Source organism: Lissotriton vulgaris, chromosome 1_1, assembly GCF_964263255.1.
Source record: "Lissotriton vulgaris chromosome 1_1, aLisVul1.2, whole genome shotgun sequence".
Classification (NCBI taxonomy): Eukaryota; Metazoa; Chordata; class Amphibia; order Caudata; family Salamandridae; genus Lissotriton; species Lissotriton vulgaris.
The window spans coordinates 409047617-409066907 of record NC_141685.1 but is presented as its reverse complement, the minus strand read 5'-3'; the positions used below and the strand labels follow the sequence as shown (position 1 = coordinate 409066907).

The 19291-nt window shown below is 51.3% G+C and overlaps 1 protein-coding gene across 3 annotated transcripts in view; it reads left to right on the top strand.

Moving 5' to 3' along the window:
- The window catches only part of USP24 (ubiquitin specific peptidase 24), a 1909144-nt gene that overhangs the window by 1237645 nt on the left and 652208 nt on the right, over nucleotides 1-19291 (top strand). For all 3 annotated transcript variants that reach the window (XM_086952711.1, XM_086952716.1, XM_086952707.1), the window contains exon 47: nucleotides 5310-5429. In XM_086952711.1, the coding sequence (XP_086808837.1) occupies nucleotides 5310-5429 (120 nt within the window). The remainder of the gene's footprint in view (nucleotides 1-5309; nucleotides 5430-19291) is intronic.

The window sequence follows — 19291 nt, the reverse complement described above, 5'->3', positions numbered from 1 at the left end:
GGATGCGTCAAGGTCATATCCGAAGCGACCGCTTCAACTGCGGCTCGCTGGCCATCCTTGATCTCGGTCACAGGGGGCTTCTTGACACAGCGTCTCCTGCCTTGCTGGCGCCACTGTGAACCCGGGATCGCAGCTCCTCTAGGGCGAACCGACGGACCGTCCTCCTCCGTAGGTAGATCGCTCTATTCCCAGCAGGCGACAGGCTTCCTGAAATGAGCGGAGCTGATAAAGCTTGTTGAGTTTGAATATTATGCAAAGTGGGTGGCACCAGTTGTAAGGGATTTTGAGATGGTGGAGATATGCTGTGACCGATCTGAAGGTCCGGCGCTTCTGCAATGTGAGTACCGACAGGTTCTGGAATAAGACCGGTGTTTGGTTCTTGAAGGATATAGGGTGCATCCGTCGGGCTTTCTGAAGAATGTCCTCTTTTGTGCGGTAGTCCTGCACACATACCAAGATATCCTGTGGGGGTGTCGACATGGCCCTCGTGGCCCCACTCTGTGTGCTCTATCCAGTCGGAGTTGTGACTCCAACGGACGGCCCAAGATGTGGTTAAAAAGCTCTCTGGTGAATCCAAACAGATCCTTGGTATCTTCGGCCAATGTTACTCCCCGAATACGCACGTTATGGCGACGCGACCGGTTTTCTAAGTCGTCCATATGTGATTGCAGGTCTACCTGCTGGTCATGAAGCCGCAGTATCTCTTGCTGTAGGGCTTTGATGTCGGTGTCGTGCCCGTCCTTCGTGGTCTCTAGCGCCATCACGCAATCCCCTATTCCATCGATGTCCCTACGAACCTCTTTGAGTTCCTCCGAGAATTCCTTTTTAAAGGTGTGAATGTCGTCTCGCAATGCCGTGAATAGGGATTCCAAGAAGGCTTTCGTGATTGGCACAGAACCTGTGGTAAGGCGGGCGGCAGCTGCAGCCATGTCTTTAGGGGATTGGGTCGCCTGCACCTTAGCAAACAGGTCCTTTACTGTTTTGTCCTTACTCACCCTTGTCCGGACATGATACGTATTGCGTTCGCGGATCCTTCTTCCTGAGTCTTTACCAATCACTAGGTGTGTCCCCGGCCGTCCCCACTACAGTGCGGTAACACTCAATTGGTGCCTTAGTATCGCTGGCTGCGGGTCCGGGAATGAAAAAACAACGTGCCACGCCAGGCAAATCAACCCCACTGTCCTTTGCTCTACACCGGGTCAGGCCCTCTTCGCGCCAGATACGCTCACCAAGCCGGCACACCGCACCCCAATGGTGGTGAGCCCGATCAACCACTTCTCCCGGTCCTTTCACAGCTCCACTGGCCTACGTTTCCTCCTCCAGCAGGCCCCCTGCAGTATGAGCCGATCGATGCACGGGGTCCCTCCACACCACCACTTTGTCCCTCCTGCACTCAGGGCTCACACATCCACCAGGGCAGAGTCTACGCCACCGACCTCGGGCCTCCTCCAATGCGCCTCCACACTGTACCACTCCAGGGCAAAACACAATCTTAAATCTATGGTCTTCCAGGCACTGGTACTTGCACTACGGACAGTCCCCCAGTGGCCCCCCACCAGGGGCGTACGTGCTCCTCAGGACCAGTGCCCGCCGCCGTCAGTGCTCGCGCCCTCCGGCACACCTCTGCATTCTGTCAGCCCGATGCACCGCTCCCACTCACCACACCAGCCTCGACGAGGCCCGGGGGATCTCGATCTGGGCCACCGGCGCACACCCTCCTCAAAGAGAAGCAGCCACAGCTTCCAGCTCTCCGCAGCAGCTCCCTGGGTCCTCGCCGTGGTGCGGGGCTCCTTCTATGTCACGCAAAGGCGACCAGCTCCGACACCGGCCCGTCCGGGCTAGGGGCCGCTCCACTAGTCGCAATTTCTCGTCCCTTTTTGTGGTCTTGTCACGCAGCCATGCTCGGCGTCCTTACTGCAGGCACCAGGAGGTCTCACCGCCAGTTTGTTCTACAGCCCCACCGGGCTCCTTTACAGCCCGCTTCCCGGTCCGGCAAGAGCCTCCGTAACTCACTCTTAAGCCTCCATGAAGTCCCACACTGGCTGCGCCGGCTTGTCCGCCCCCGCTGTCACCGGGCCTTTACAGTCCTGGCTCGCGTGGCCCATTCCAAAATGGCGGCTCCCCCCTGCGCGCCGATGTCGCATCCGAGGCAGCTCCCGACCGGGCGTCCCCACACCGGGCAGTCTCTCCTCACCGGTTGTCCCGCAATTCAGCCCACCAGCTGCGGGAGGATGTCAGGGGAGCAGCACCTCACGAAGTCCTCTGCTACTGCCGCCGATGCTTCTGTAAATGGCGGACGGGCTGGAGTCACCACCCACTCGCGGGCGTCTTCCTCTGGGAAGGGGGCGAGAGTCTGCCGCCCACCTCCTCTGATGATGTGGTCGCGCAGCTATCCCACAGCTCCCGCCGCTCCCTCAGTAAGGCGCAGACCAGCGCGCTGAAACCTCCGACACGCCGTCTGATCAGGTGCCCTACTCTGCCGGCCTCGTCTGCCCGCCGAGCTCCGCCGGGTGTCAGGAGCTCCTCCGGTCACCGGCCGTCAAACCAAAGCTGCTCCCTAAGTGCACGGGAGGAGAGCCCACCTGTAGATAAGGCCGACTGATGCAGAGACGGCCGTTAGGCCTGTGCTATTGTCAGCCGTCGGCGGGAGCTCGGAGCATAACGTCTGCTCACGCCGCCATCTTGGCCACACCCCAAGTCCTTCTCTTAATTCTGTCGCCCAGCTGAGCTTTGCTCTAGGCACTCTCATGGCCTATCTTCCTGCTATTTAATCCTTCCTGCTGCAGTCTGCTCTGCCATACCACTTCAAATTCCCAGTTTTTGAAAGATTCTTGAAAGGGTTACAGCACATGTCTCCTCCATTCACCCTTTATCATGTCGCAGTAGAGCCTTAGTTTTGTGCTGACTTTATTCATGTTGCCCCCCTTAAAGACAGTTATAGTTAAAAACAATGGCTGACTTGGAGTGGATACAATGGTCCAAATGAGCATAAATGGTGACATTTAAAAAAAAGGTTAACATGTTTCTTGGCTGTTTACTGTCAAAGTGATCATGGCTATTCTTCAGGACTGAAATCCTAATCTACTCGTGGGTAGGTCGGTGTCAGGTGTCCGTGGATTAAACCGTACCCAGCAACAGTCACACTAGTATGTAGTATACCTTCAGGATTAAAAACCGGACATGCGTCGTGAAATTTAGAGCCCCAACAATAGGTTGCAGAGTGGTAAGCTCACTGGCGTTCAAGGAACAGTGTGTTCCAAGCACAATCAGCATATGCATGGTGGCAGAGTACGGGGTAGGTCGTCCGCTAATCGCTCTTGGAAGGAGAATAGGGAGAAAGTAGCTCAAGGATGAAGAGCAGCTTGATTTACATTCCTTGACTATGGTTTTTAAATTGTGGATCATTGTTAGGTCACTAGCATTCTTCTTGTCTGATTGATTTCTGGAAAACGCTACATTTTCATCAAAGATTGCCTCCTGTAGTATTGGTGCAGCATCAACTATTAACTAGGTTTCTTTGATGCTGAAAGGCCCAGATTGAGGTTTGTTGGCAGTTTGTAGGGATGTATTCACTTTTTGCTTAGTGATTTGAACTTGATTAGTGTCCAGGACCTTAGATTGCTAGGAAGTCCGGAAAGTGTTGTGGGATTGTTCTGGTTCTGTAATGCTTTTAATTGCTCTTTCTTTACCGGCAGTAGACTGCCATCAGAAGTTGTTGTAGTGCATTCTGACTGTGAAGGCTGCTGACCTACTCTGTTACTTCTTTTTGCTGATGGAATGGTATTATTAGTTCCTCTTGTTTGGTATCTTACTTATGCAACTGTTAGTATGTGTTTTGTTAATTACTCTGGTAGATATTGCAGCTCTATTAAGGTCCTGTGTATTTCTTGCCTAATGGGTAGATCATGGTGGAGATCTGATTTAGTTGTTATCCCAATCAAAGTGATGACAAACTTTTTTATGGGTTCCTTTGATATTATCTGCACACAACCTGCAGAATTAGTATCTGCCAATTGTAGCTTCACAAGATGGCTATGGTTGCCTACACAATATGTACTTTAATTCTGATTTTAGAAATGGTTCAAAACGAAATCCATGTAATATAACACAGATATAAAAACTATTTAAATTATGGCTTGAATTGTTCTTTAATATTACCTTTATCTGTATTACCAGATGGATATGACTAAATTCAGGCAGTAATTAAGTATTTATAATATATTATTGCACATTACCAACATCATAAATATTCACTGTTCATTGTTGTCAAATCTTTGTATACTTCCTAGCATAGTCCGAAACCACAGACTGGTGAGAGCAGAAGTCAGAGGTTACTTAAAGCTTATTACATATGCTGATGTTCATTCAGGTGATCCATTGGAAATCTGTGAATCTATAGCTGGGTTTCATAGTCTTTATCTATAATTTACTTTAATCCCCTTGGCTCTTTTGATGAGGTTTTTAGTCTCTTAGTGGTTTAGTGATTGGTTGCTTTCAGAAGTAGACATTTAAGTAATGGCTAAGCAATTGCATTCTCTTGAAAAAAAAAAGGTTTAAATTATTGCTTTTCACCATCAACAGAATTTATCAAGCAAATAAAATTGGTTTAAAGGTGCCATCATAAATATTTTCTTGGAGTTTTATTACAAAAGCCTGACCTCTTGTTGTCTATAACTCCTTATGAATGTATTATAAAAGTGCTTTCATAATACCCCCACTATTTATTTGAATCGAAGCAGACCATTACAAACATGTAGTAAGAGACTTTATTTTGCCAAAATGTTATTGGGATGTCAGTCCAAGCCTACTGCTATCTCTAAATGTCTACTTAGGAGAACCTATTTATGTTTTGAAATTATGATTTTCCCAACCTCACACAACTTTGCGGCTGTCATTCTTGTCATATTCCATCCTAGGGATCATGGATCTCTAAATGTTTTTGATATATTGCATCTGTATTTATTTGTGGTTGTGTTCCCTGTTTTGTCCCTCTTGAACTTTCTCTTTTATGTTTGACCTGACTGCTAAATGTAAAGTGCTCTAAAACCCTGAAGGGTCATGTTTACACTACATAAAACGCTGCAAATAAATAAGTACTAATTCTCATCCTGGGATTACATTGCTTAGCTCCTTAATAAAGTATACCATCCCCACACCAAACCGTTTCTCCTTACTGCATTTTGAACAATCAACCGGTAGGTTTTGTGGCTAGAGAAATTACAAGTCTAATTTGTATTATATTTTTGCTGCCCTATCACTGTTCTAATGTTTTCTTCCTATTTTGTAAACTTTTTTCTTTTTTCCTCAAGAGAACGACAATCAAGCGGACCTGCATTAAGTCTTTACCCAGTGTCCTAGTGATCCATTTAATGAGGTTCGGGTTTGATTGGGAGAGTGGACGATCGATTAAGTATGATGAGCAAATAAGGGTAATGAATTTATATCTTGATCATTGAAGTACCAAGATAAATGAAATTTGTTTTGGTTTCCAATATGCTCATTTGCACATGCCCTTAATCATGTTCACATTGAAAAAGAGGCTGAGGTACAACATAGATGAAATCTAAATAATATTGGCATCATAGTCAAACAGGACAGTTAGGGAAGTAAGGCCATTATTGGCAAATCAAGTGAAGCTTTAGAATATTGAGCTACACATGTGATACAAAATTTCCTGTAACATTGGGATGTAAAAATACTTCAATAGAGTAAGTAAAGTATTACTTGTAATCTACAATTACCTTACATCAAGCAGCGAAAAAGCATTGGCAAATCCAATTGGTCTATCATATTTTTTACCTATCAGCTTTACCAATGCTTCTTGCCGGTAAAAAGCGAAATGCTTTTTTCTTATGCTGTGTAGCCTTTACAAAACAAAAGTGGAATAAAAAAGATGCGTTGACTCTGTTGCTGTTGTTTAATACATGTATGTGCTTGTTTGTAATATTTCCAGATGTTAGGATAGGAATACTTCAGCAAATTAATTTAAATGACAGTATAAATGATAATGTTGTGTACGCCCTTCACGAAGGTCTACTGCCTTGTAGTAGATCATGTTTTTATTTGGAGGCACTTTACTTCCACTCCTTTCCACCATTTGTGAATTGTATACCATTAACTGAGTCCTCCTCCGGCCTCTTGCTTTGGCTCTGGTTGACAAGTAAATTATATATCTTATAGAGACTACTAGCCGCTGATTCCTTAACATAGAATTATCCCCAGCCGTGAGACTGGATCCGGAAAACTTTTCTGCCACAGCATCCCTGCGTGCCGGGGGGACAGCACCACATGACTCCGCCCTTACGTCGTCCGGGACGTCAGTGAGGATACATAAGTCCCACCCCCGTGCGCCTACGTCAGTTTTTTCTCATTTCCACGTGCAACACAGATCTGGATTGTGTCCTGGCCTGTTTTCAGCCCTTCTCTTCCACGCTTTGGCGTTAGTGGAACAGTGTGCTAATGCCTTCGCGCTTCAAGACGTTTACTTTCTGTGCGCACCCCATGTCGGCGACGGACCCTCACCCGATTCGCATGTGGTGCCTGGCTGAGCATCACGACTCGGAGGAGAGCAACGCCTGCCAGCACCTTAAGCCTAAATCATGACGGGAGCGCTGGATGAAGTTGCTGTCGGCGCGCTTGTCCAGGTCAGTGTCATCCCAGTGTCCGTTCCATACCTCTGAAGCAAGGAGCCGTTGGTTTCGTCTGCGACAGTCTCTTGCCACGACCCCATGGGTGTGGCTCACCGGCTGGTAGGTCCTTCAGTTTGTCTCCGAGGCCCTGTCCTCCTTCCGCGGTGTGCGCCAACTCCCCTCAGGACATGCGCCCCCACTTGTCGCCTTCCTACCCCCCCCCCCCCCCCCCCCCGTTTCCTGGCGCAGGGGCGACCAGGGCCCAAATGACAGCCTACGCTGCGGCTCTGCAGGTTTCTTTGGCCCTTCCTCCACCTCCTGAAACGTCTACGGATCCCTTGCCTCACGCAGGGACTTCCGCTGAGTCACCAGTGGCTCAGGCGCCAGCTTCAGGACGTAGGAGGGTGGTGTCGTCGAGGTGCGGTCCTTCAGGGCTCCCTTCTTCAGCGCCTAGCATCCCTGCCTCACCGCAAATCCCTACCGGGTTCCATTTGGCGTTGGAGGATTTCTCGGGGCTTGCCATTGAGTCCCCCTCGGTCCTCTGAGCAGGCGGCTGACAAGCCAGGGGCCGAGCCAGCACCGGGAGCCTTCCTCCCCTGCTCCGGTGGATGCCAGGACCTGGGGCGCTTTCCCCAATCCCTCTTGGTCCTCGACGCGAGCGGCTGCCCCATCTGAGGCTGAGCCAGAGCCTTTTCAGCGCCGCTCCTTTGCCGTTCTGGCGTCGACCCCGCCCTATTCTCCTGGAGAGTACGTGGTGGCAGAGGCCGGGGCCACGAGTGCCCACTCCGGTGCCGATTGACATCAATAAGGCGCCGGTGGCAGACTCCACGGAGCAGTCCCGGCTTCGGTTTCTGGATTCATCTCCTGATGTCCCCTCTTCTCCAGAGGTCTGTCATCTGTTGGTGTGTTCCTCCCGGAGACAGGGCGTCGTATTGTTGACTTTTCACCGGTATCTTCCAGGAAAGGCTCCTTGCTGTCCCCACAGCCTAAATCCTTGAACCCTTCTTTCCGTAGCTCGCGGCTGGCTTTTCCAACGGCCTCTCCACCTTCCCCTGAGGCCCCTCAGGTTCCCCATTCATGTGGATCCTCCACTATTCCGGGGCTGGCCACTCTCCCCTGGACTTGGGGATGGATGGCTCAGTCTGCAGCCGTCGCACACGGAGGAATTACTTTCCCTCCGCTGAGGCCAGTGTTGCCTTTGTACGGGCTATTTCCACAGCCGCTGGTATTCTGCGGATGGGTGAACCTGTCACTCCATTTCCTACGGACAACCTTTTGGAACTTCTCCATGAGGACTCTGGTGGATGGGAGTTGTTCCTTCCTTTTGAAGCGTCACTCCACAATTCTCTCATTGGGGCTTGGGGGCGTCCTGCCACGGGCGATCCAGTGCCTCAGGCGCTCCTGCATCGCCACCGCCCGCCCCGCACGAACCTGTCTGTCACTCCTTCCACCCTTCTACTCAAGGCTCCCTTCTGCAGAATGCCTTTCCGTGTTTGCCTGTGGTGGTGTTTCCTCCGTCTGGAGAGGCCTGGTGGTTGGATTCATGGGGAAGTATTGTCTTGGCTTCTTCCAGCGCTGCCTTGCGGGCGCTTAACACTTTGTGTGTGTTGACCAGGGCTACTTTCAGCCTGTGGGACTCTGAGTCCCTTCTTTCTCAGGTCTCCTATGAGGGTGCCCGTGCTGATCTGTGGGGCCATGTGTTGGATGGTAGGGAGTTGGCCGCGTTTATTCTTCATGCGGCCTTAGATGTTGCCGATGCTCTCGGCCGTGCTATGGTACCTCTGTGGCTCCCCGTCGCCATGCTTGGCTACGTGATGCCGTTTTTCCTGAAAATATTAGAGCGTCTGGTTGATCTGCCCTTTGACAGGGTCCTTCTGTTTAATACTCATGCAGATTCCGCCATTCATCGTCTACTTGCGGGCCTCCGTCCTCCTCTGCCTCCTTCTCAGTAGGTTGGTTTGTTGATTTTCCGGGTCTTGGAGTTGTTATCCCAGTTGCTCCTGGAATCTGGGGTTGGAGTGACTGTTATACTTTGTGTGGTTTTCTGTGCCCTTGGGGTCCCTTGGTTGGGCCGCTTCTTAAGTTGGCTGCTGGTTCAGCCCCCCCCCCTTTTTTGCCAAGAGTATACTTTTTGGCTGCTTACTAAGCCTTCTGTGGTTTCTGCCATAGGTTTATAGTTTTGTTCTCTGATGGAGGATTTCTTCCCTAAAAGTGGTTCCCATAATTTTCTTGGGACGTGTTATACCCCATGTGGGGTACTTTTAGCCATTGCATTGCTCTGTCTTTCGCTGGGAGGGTGTGGACTCTCGTTTGCGGGTTCTTGCCTTTCCTGGTGTCGTTGTATTCCACTGGTGCGGTTTCTTGATCATTACCTGGACGTATCTGGCGCTGCTTCAGTTCTGTCCTTCTAGGTATCTTATGTATAAATGATCTGAAAGAAACAGGTAAGTGTTAGATTCCTTACCTTAGAATATCCCCAGGCATCAGACTTGATCCGGAAAGTTTTCATCAGCAGTACCCTTGCGCGTCGGCAGGCGTCGTCTGCGGCTCCGCGTCCGTTGTCAGCGTCTATGTTCGCCGGGATGACGTCGTCGGAGTACTTTGACGCTGCCCTCGCCCGCTGACTTCAGTTCTTCTTTTTTCCGCACCAGCAAGCACAGATCCAGGAAGATGGTACCCTAATCAATTTTTTACTACTTTTTTGGCCTATTTTGGCCTTTCGTTTCGAGTCAATTTCGACTCCTGGTGCCGGTAGGGATGCCTGGATTCAAGCCGTGCGACGCCTGTCACCGCCTGATGTCAGTGACCGACCCCCACTGCCAGTGTCTCTACTGCCTCGGGCCGACCACGACGACAAGTCGTGCCCCGATGGCCAGGCCTTGACGTCGAAGGCTAGGCGGGAGCTGTCCCGCAAGCTCCTCGAGATCCGGCAGTCAGCTCCAAGTCCTCGCATTCAGGTAAGTCGAGACACTCTAAAAAGAAGTCGAAGAGGCGACATCACTCTTCTGACCTAGTCGGAGCCGCAGGTGTCGCCTCATGTCCCATACCCTCCGGTCCCTGGACAGCTTGCGATGCCGGAGGAGATTTGTGATTTCCTCATTACCATGAGGACTCACTTCCCTCCGTTGAGGCCTGCCGGCGCGCTTTTGGGCCCTGCAGACCCGACTGGGGGTCCTAGCTTAGGCCAAATCGTCGACTTCGGTCCCGACGCCGCAGGGCCCTATGGGATCCAGGTCTGGATCCCGGTCGACGCCAGTTGACCTCACGACTCTTCCGCTAGCGCCGACCCCTCTGGTGTCGCTCCCGGCGCCATCTTCGGACAACACCGTCCCCGGTTTCAGCCACAGTCCAGGTCCGGTGTCGGAGCCTCTGCTGCTGTTTAATGAGGCTCTCACGGACGTTCTGATGGGCACTTTGTCCAAGCCCTAAACAGTGACCCCTGTGGATCGGAACGTGGCCCGACGCCACCGCCCGGCTCCAGGGGACCCCTGCTTTCTGTCCGTACACCCCACCCCGAGAGTCTGGTCATCCAGGCCTCTACGTCCCAGACCACATTCCCGACTGCTCATCCAGATCGGACATCCTAAAGGTTTGACCAGTTTGGGAAGAAACTGTTCTCCTCACTTAGTCTGGGGTTTCGGTCTATCAACACCACTTGCCTTTTGGGCCGTTACACCCACTCCTTGTGGGATACGGTTGCGGATGTGCTGCCCTAGTGTCCGGAGGAGGCCCAGGCACGGCTCGCCCCTGCTCTTGCTGAAGGGTGGGATCTAGCACGTTATTCCATCCGATGTGGACTTGATACTACGGACTTGCTGGGCAGAGCGATTTCCACGACTGTGGCTTTCCGTCGCCATGCCTGGCTGAGGTCCGCCAATTTTTCGGGGGATGTCCAGTCCATGCTCGTGGACATGCCCTTCGACGGCCGTTGCCTTTTTGACGACAAAGCAGACAGTTTGCTTGAGCGTTTCAACGACTCCAGGGCTACGGCCAAGTCCTTGGGCCTGTCGGGTCAGTGCCAGCAAACCTCTGCTTTTCGCCATTCTCGTGGCAAACGAAGGGGCGCCCCCACATGTTTGTTCAGGCACAGAACCAACCTCAACACGGACGTGGGAACCGCCGTGGCGGTGCAGGGGGACAAAGGCCGGGGCAGTCCATATCCACTCCCGCAGCAGCTGCCTCGAAGCCTTCCTAGCCGAGCTTTTAGGCCCTATCGCCAGTGGGTGGCAGGGTCCGCCATCTCCTTCTCCACTGGCGTACCATCACTTCGGACAGGTGAGTGCTGCAAATCGTCCGAAAGGGCTACTCCCTCCCCTTCAGGCGACCCCTCCAACCATGCCACCACAGTACCCACCGCATGTCGGTGTCACTTGCAACTTCTGCAGGAGGAAGTTACGGCCCTGTTGGCCAAAGGGGCCATCAAGCACATTCCTGGGCCAGAAGTGGGACGTGGTTGGTACTCCCACTACTTTCTGGTACCCAAGAAGGGCAAAGGAGGCCTACGTCCTATCTTGTACCTTCGGAGCGTCAACTGCTTCCTCCGGAAGGAGAAGTTCAAAATGCTGACTTTGGCTCAGGTCCTGGCTGCCCTAGACCCTGGAGACTGGATGGTAGCGTTGGACTTGCAGGACGCATATTTCCACATCCCCATCCTGCCGGTCCACCCTGCGGTTCACGGTAGGCCACGAGCACTTTCAGTTTACTGTGCTCCCCTTTGGCCTCATCAGTGCCCCTCGGGTGTTCACGAAAGTGATGGCGGTGGTCGCAGCTCATCTGCGCAGAGCAGGGGTTCCAGTCTTCCCCTATCTTGACGACTGGTTGTTTAAGGCGAACCTGTCCAGTCTCCACCTCCATGCTTGGAGATTGAGCGGCGGCAGTTGAGGCCATTTGACTTGCCTCCTGAAGTCTGTGATGTGATTCTGGCAGCCAGGCGTCCCTCCACGAAGTCGGTATACGCCTGTCGGTGGAACAGATTTGTGGCATGGTGCACAGCAAAGGCTGTGAATCCTCTTTCTGCCCCTCTTTCCGAGGTTCTTCTGTTTCTTCTCTCTCTTGCCCAGCGGGGCTCTGCTCTGGGCACTATCAAGGGCTACCTTTCGGCCCTTTCAGCCTTTCTAAGGCTTCCTGATCAGCTTTCTTTGTTCAAGTCCCCAATTGTAACGAGATTCTTAAAGGGCATCACACACATGTATCCACCTGTTCATTTGTGATGCCTCAGTGGGACTTGAATCTGGTTCTAACCTTTTTGATGTGTGCTCCCTTTGAGCCCCTTCATTCTTGTCCTCTCCGTCTCCTGACTTTAAAGACGGCTTTCCTGGTTGCCATCACCTCTGCCAGGAGAGTGAGTGAGCTCCAGGCTCTTTCTGTCCAACCTCCTTTCCTGTCCATTCATCCTGATAAGGTGGTTCTCAGGACTAGACATTCTTTCCTGCCCAAAGTAGTTTCTGCTTTTCACATCGGGCAGTCCATCACCCTCCCCTCCTTCTTCCTGCCTCCGCATCCTTCAAAGGATGAAGAGCGGCTCCATCGTCTGGACCCAAAACGTGCGCTTTCATTTTATGTGGACCGCACACGCCAGTTCCGGGTGGATGACAAACTGTTTGTTGGCTACGTGGGTGCGAAGAAGGGACGGGCGGTACATAAACGGACCATCTCTCGGTGGGTCGTTCTGTGCATCAAAGCGTGCTACTCTTTGGCTCGGAAGGAGCCTCCTGTTGGGCTGAGGGCCCATTCCACTCGGGCCACGGCGGCTACTACTGCCCTGGGCCGGGGAGTCCCCTTGCAGGACATTTGCCAGGCGGCTACGTGGGCCTCGCTGCACACCTTTGCGAGGCACTACTACCTGGACAGTCAAGTCCGGCGGGATGGCTTCTTTGGCCGTTCTGTCCTCCAGGACTTTCTGGTGTAGGAATGTATTGGTTCGCAGACCCACCACCGGGGTTGGTATTGCTGGGGTATCTATTCTAAGGTAAGGAATCTAATACGAACGTGTTTCTTTCAGATGAACAAGTTACTTACCTTCGGTAACGATATATCTGTAAGAAACATTAGTTAGTATTAGATTCCTTACCGAACCCACCCATCCTCCCCGTTCTGCGAACTGATACCTAGGGTTAAGGACATCCCTTTCAGGGCCCTAGTTTCAAAATGGCACCAGTGTTGGTTCTCACACGGCTCTGCGTGTTCTGGCGCGGAAAAGCTGTGTACAAAGAACTGACGTCAGCGCGCGGAGGCGGCGTCTATATACTCCAGCGACGTCATCATGACGCCGACGACTGACGTGGAGCCGCAGGGGACGCCTGCAGACGACGCCTACCGACGCGCAGGGGTACTGCTACGCAAAAGTTTCCGGATCCAGACTGACGCCTGGGGATATTCTAAGGTAAGGAATCTAATACTAACTAATGTTTCTTACAGATATGTCGTTACCGAAGGTAAGTAACCTGTTCGATGTGATTCTGGCAGCCAGGCGTCCCTCCACAAAATAGGTATACGCCTGCAGGTGGAACAATTGAGTGGCATGGTGCACACCAAAGGATGTGGATCCACTTTCTGACCCCCTTTCAGAGGTTTTCCTCTTCCTTCTTTCTCTTGCCCAGCAGGGCTCTGCTCTGGGCACTATCAAAGGCTATCTCTCGGCCATTTCAGCCTTCTTAAGGCTTCCTGATCAGCCTTCTCTTTTCAAGTCCCTGGTTGTAAATAGATTCTTGAAGGGCATCACACACGTTTGTTTCCTCCTGTTCCCTTCGTGATGCCTTTAGTGGGACTTGAACCTTGTACTGACTTATCTGAGGCGTGCTCCCTTTGAGCCACTTCATGACTGTCCTTTTCGGCTTCTGACTCTTAAAACTGCATTCCTGGTTGCCATCACCTCTGCCAAGAGAGTGAGTGAGCTCCAGGCTCTCTCTTCTAAGCCTCCTTTCCTCTCTGTCCACCTGAAGAAAGTTGTTCTGAGGACTCGTCCTTCTTTCCTGCCCAAGGTGGTTAAAGCCTTTCACATCGGGCAGTCCATCACCTTGCCCACCTTCTTTCCGCCTCCGCATCCCTCGAAAGAGAGGATCCACCGTCAGGACCCAAAACGTGCACTCTCCTTTTATCTGGACCGCACACACATGTTCCGGGTGGACTACCAACTCTTTGTTGGTAACGTGGGCGCGAAGAAGGGACGGGCGTTGCACAAGCGGACCATCTGTCGGTGGTTCGTTTTGTGTATCAAGGTCTGTTATTCTTTGGCGAAAAGGAGCCTCCTATGGGGCTGCGCGCCCATTCCACTCGGTCCATGGCGGCTACTACTGCCCTGGGTTGGGGAGTCCCCTTGGAGGACAACTGTCAGGCAGCTACGTGGGTCTCGCACACGTTTGCTAAGCCCTACTGCCTGGACAGCCAAGTCCGGAGAAATGGCTTTTTCGCCGTTCCGTTCTCCAGGACTTCCTGGTGTGATCTTGGTTCTCAGACCCACCACCGGGGTTGGTGTTGCTGTGGTATCTATTCTAAGGTAAGGAATCTAACATTAACCTGTTTATTTCAGATGCACATGTTACTTACCTTCGGTAAAGATATATCTGTAAGTAGTTAGTATTAGATTCCTTCCCGCCTCACCCATCCTCCCTGTTCTGCGAACCGATATCTAGGGTTAAGGTCATCCCCTTTCAGGACCCGAGTTTCAATGGCACCAGTGTTGGTTTTTAACATGGACATCTTCCTCCTGATCGCCTGCAGCATCTTTTCTTCCAGGCTCCATAGACTTCAACGCAGAAACCCGACACGACTTCGCACCTATGCACCTGCAGCCCGTGGGTGAGGTAACGAGAGCATTTCGGTGCTCAAGGGTAGATTGACTCTCCTAGTGTCCAGTTTCACAGTCGTTTTAGTCCTAACTAGTCAGGATTGTCTGTACTCACCTTTTTCTTGAACTGTACTGTCCATAGACGTTGTTACGCATCTCGCGTGTGAGTTCACACTCTGCACATTCGTTCCGTGGGCCTCCTATTACTTACCTAAAGTTAGGGTACTGTAGACCCAGCGATCCTACAGCCTCTGGGCAGCTCCATTCCTTCTATCGACTTCCTTATACCACTTGTTTAGTATATGGTTTGTTACGCCCCTAGGGCAACATTGTAACTTTTGCAACTTAACATATTTTTCTTAAGAGTCTTGTCATGTGCTTAGCCCTCTGATCTCATAAAGAGTTCAGAGGTGTTTGTTAGTTAATAAATATCTTGTTTATTTTCATAACTACCTGTGTGGTGTCCTTTCATTTGGTATTCAAGGGGTTATATGTGGTAAAACAGCTGGCTTCACATGCCAAAAGAGTTTAGCCTATGACTGCTTTGTCCATGCTACCATTAGGATAGCTGGTCTATAAGGTTGACTTACAACTAATCACCATAAGGGTTGTTTGGACTGATACAAGGTGATCACTAGAATTAGTGAGCATCATATATCGAGTTAACTTTAACCGGTGTACACAGTTACATACATGTCACGTCCCTCTAAAAGGGTGGAATGCTACCCCCGTCGCCAGAACTGGCGAGGGGGTAGTATTCCAATTCGTATGACCTTACTCGACATGTTTTGATAATGCTATGCCAAAGTTAGCAATAACCGTGAGGTTATAATGCACTTAAGAGTATATGGTATAGCGTTATCATGGAAACAGCTAAAGGACTTGGTTCCGAAAGCTGCAGACAGGCTCAGCTCATGCTAGAGCACCATCTCACATAATTCCAAGCACTCTGCCTCCAGGATTGTTAAGGCCTGCCATAGGAGTGACGTATAGGATTATATGTGTCCATTTTACGGTTAGATATAGGTATACTATATCTATAGCAAAGGGTGATTACACCACATGCTGCAGCCCCTGGTAGGCCTTGGGTACACTGATGCCCTGGGTACCTATGGTACACTGTACAAGGACTTACAAGAGTGACTCAATACCAATTTGTAAATGCACCTAACGTACATGTGTGTCAATTTAGAGAGAGAACAGCTAGGCTGTGGGTCTGATTAGCATGCCCACAGCCAGGGAAAGTCGTAAACCAGTGAAGCAAAAATCTGGGGTGACCATAGGATTGCAGACCCTACTCTCCTACACCATCGAACACATAGACGATGGACGCTGAGCCGCAGACGACGCCTGCCAACGGGCAAGGGTACTGCTGACAAAAAATTTCCGGATCCAGTCTAATGCCTGGGGATATTCTAAGGTAAGGAATCTAACACGAACTACTGTTTCTTACAGATATATCGTTACCGAAGGTAAGTAACTTGTGCGACTGGCTTGTTATGCCTTCTTCGGCGCTGTTTCACCCTCCTGTCCGCTGTTTCGGCCTGGTCCTCCGTCTGGTCTTCTAGGGGGGATGATTTCCTGTGTTGACGGCTAGGTCCGTCCTACTTGTTCCTCCTCTTATCTTCCGGCTGGTCCCTCTTTTTTCGTGGGTTGGATTTTGTCTTGAACGGTCCCCTTCTTGGGGTCATTCGAGATTTCCCTGTCCCTTGCCCTTGTTTGAAGCTCAGTGTGGTCTGGGGCTCAGCTCGGGCGTTTGTCTGAGGTCAGCTGCACCGCTTGCTCTGCTGGTCTTCGACCTGGGACCTTGACGTGAGTCCTTGTGCTCCTACCTTTGTTTTCGCTGGGGCTTTTCGAGACTATGCCTTTCTTCACACGTCTGCTTTGTTGCCTGAGGTGTCTTTCCTTCCTTGCCCGTTAACTTGAGGCTGTGTCCGGTTCAACTGTCCCTTTCACTGCGTGTGTGTTCCAATGGGGGGCTTTGCCTCTGTTCTGCCTCTTCTCCTTGGACTCTTGGGGCGATTATTCTTCTTCGGTAGTCCTCCGCCGTTGTCTACTCCTCTGGACTTCTGGCGGGGATTCCTGGTGCCTTGACATTGCTTCGGATGTACTGTCACCCCTTCGTCTGGTCTTGCTTCTTTGCTTCGTGTGGGTTGGGCCGCCCCACTCATCTCCTCTCCTTCACACATACCCTGTGGGGCTCTGTCTTCTTCTAAGCTGGTGAAGTTCTCTTCTGCCTGGAGGGGGACTGGGTTTCTCCCTGTCCCTATGGCTCGTCCCCTGTGGGGCCCTGTATTCTTCCAGGCTGAGTGGGTCTTCCTGCCTGTGAGAAGTTGGCCTGATATGCAGTGCTCACTATTCTAGTGATCACTATGTATCATACCAAATTACCCTTATTGATGATTGGTTGTAAGTCAACCTTATAGACCAGCTATCCTAGTAGCATGGACAAGAGCAGTCTTTAGGCTAAACTCTAGAGGGCGTGTTAAGCCAGCTGTTATACCATCACATATACCCCTTGAACACCAAGTGAAAGGACACCACACAAGGTGTTATGAAAATAAAAGGATATTTATTTATAACACAACAGCCCTGGACTCTTTATGAGGACAGGGCGCTAAGCACAATACAAAACTCTTAAAGAAATACTGAAAGTCGCACATTTTACACAAATGCCCGAGGGGCACGAAAAACCATATACTATGGAAGTGGAATGCAAAATTACTAGCAGGTAAGTACTACTCTGAGACTTTAGAAACGCTGGGCCTACAATGATGAACCCTTAAATTAGAAGCAGGAGGCCTAGGGATGTCGTGTGCAGAGTGGGAACTCTCACGCGTGATGCGGGACAAAGTCTATGGATGCTAGTAAATGCAAAAGTTAGTGTTCTCGGGCGAACCCGACTAGGTAGGTCAAAAACGAAAGTGGATCTAGACACTTAGAGAGTGGATCTACGCTGGAGCACCGTGGTACTCGGTTTACCTAGCCCAGGGGCTGCGGCTGCATAGGGTTCAAGTGTCGTCTGGAATCCTCGTTGACGAACCAGGTGCCTGAAGTGGAAGTTTGCTGGCAGGCGACCAGTGAAGATGTTCCGGGCTGATCCAAGGACTGGATCAGTGAAGAAGGGTACCTGTAAGCAGAGGGGACCAAGTTCTGAATCACTGGCCAGTGATTAGGTGGGCACCAGGATGGCACCGGACGAGGTCACTCAGCCAGGCGAAGAGGTGACACTGGATTCTGCTGCTGCACGGACCAGGGCGCTGATGTCGACCAGGCTGGAGGTCTGCGAGCTGTCCCATGTCGGATGTCTGCTGCTGGCGATGCTGGATCCGGTGAAGGAGGCAACAAGCCTTGGTTACGGCAAGCCCACGTGGCGACACAAAATGGCATCTTGAGTGGACCAGGAGGGTCCGAGGAGGTTCCCCTTCAGGAGGAGACTAGGGCCAGTCTAGAGGAGCTAGACCAGCGGTGAAACAAACGTAGGACGTCGTCTGGAGGGTCACTAGCCAACGGGCAAGTGACCGGACAACGTAGCAGCAACCCAGGAGCAAAAGGGCCCCACACAGATCTGGTGGATGCTGGGGGGCTGGACTTCGGTGCTCGTGCTGCTTGCGGTTGGGGCTTCTCTTACCCCAGTGCACCCACTCGAGGGTCCCTCGTGGTCGTGCTGGTTCAGTGTCGTGCTGGTTCTGAGTCGTGCTGGTTCTGATGATCGCCGAGTCCTCTGGTCTCGTTGCACCTACGATTCTCAGCTGTGCTGTAGAGGCAGGTTGAGGTCAGAGAGGGCAGGGAGTCCGGGTCTCGTCGAGCTGGGCAGTCTGGTTCCGGAGGAAGGACGTTTCAGCAAACCGCAAGATACTTAGGTGGTGCCTGCTGCTGCAGGGTGACTACTCCTTAGTCACAAGGGAGAAATCTTGAGAAGAAGTCTTGAGTTCCTTTCGTAGAAAGTAGTTTCAGGATTCAAAGATGATCTAATTTGGAAGGGTCCCCGCTCCTACCTTTATTCTAAAGAAAGGGGCTGGTACGCGACTAGGTCCTGCCCATGGGTGGGACCAGGAAGGGGGGTGGTTACACCCCTCTCCCCTGTCTGGACTTTCCCTAGCTCAGGGGCTGGTGTTCCCCTGGAACTGGTTCAAGCCGGCATATGCACAGTGAGCACCGGGGTGCCACTTGCAGTCACCTTCCTATTTAGCCCTGCCTACCTAGGATACACAAAACCCTGTCTGGGATGGTGCTAGCACCGCCCCTGACAGGAAACCCTTTGTCCAAGCTCTCCTCGCTGGAAGGACTCCCAGCAGCAGGAGGTCAGACTTGTGTCTGTGGTGGCAGCATCCATTTTGTGATGCTGAGGCTTGAGTTATCTTTAACCGGGGTTCACAGTTACATACATGTCGTGTCCCTCTAGAAGAGTGGAATGCTAACCCCGTCACCAGAATTGGCGAGGGGTTAGTATTCCAATTCGTATGATACCTTACTCGACATGTTTTGACAAAGCGATACCAGAGTTGGCAAATAACCGCGAGGATTATAAGGCACTTAAGAGTATATGGTACGCGTTATCATGGAACAGCTATTAGGACTTGGTTCCGCAAGCTGCAGACGGGCTCAGCTCATGCCAGAGCACCATCTCACATAATTCCAAGCACTCTGCCTTCAGGATTGTCAAGGCCTGCCATAGGAGTGACTGATAGTAATATGTGTGTCCATTTTAGGGTTAGATATAGGTATACTATATTTAAAGCAAAGGGTGATTACACCACCTTGGCCCAGCTGTCGTGCAGCCAGTTGTGTCCGATTTAAATGGCCAGCCAGGGGTGGCATAATACATGCTGCAGCCCCTGGTAGGCCCTGGGTACACCTATGCCCTGAGTTACAG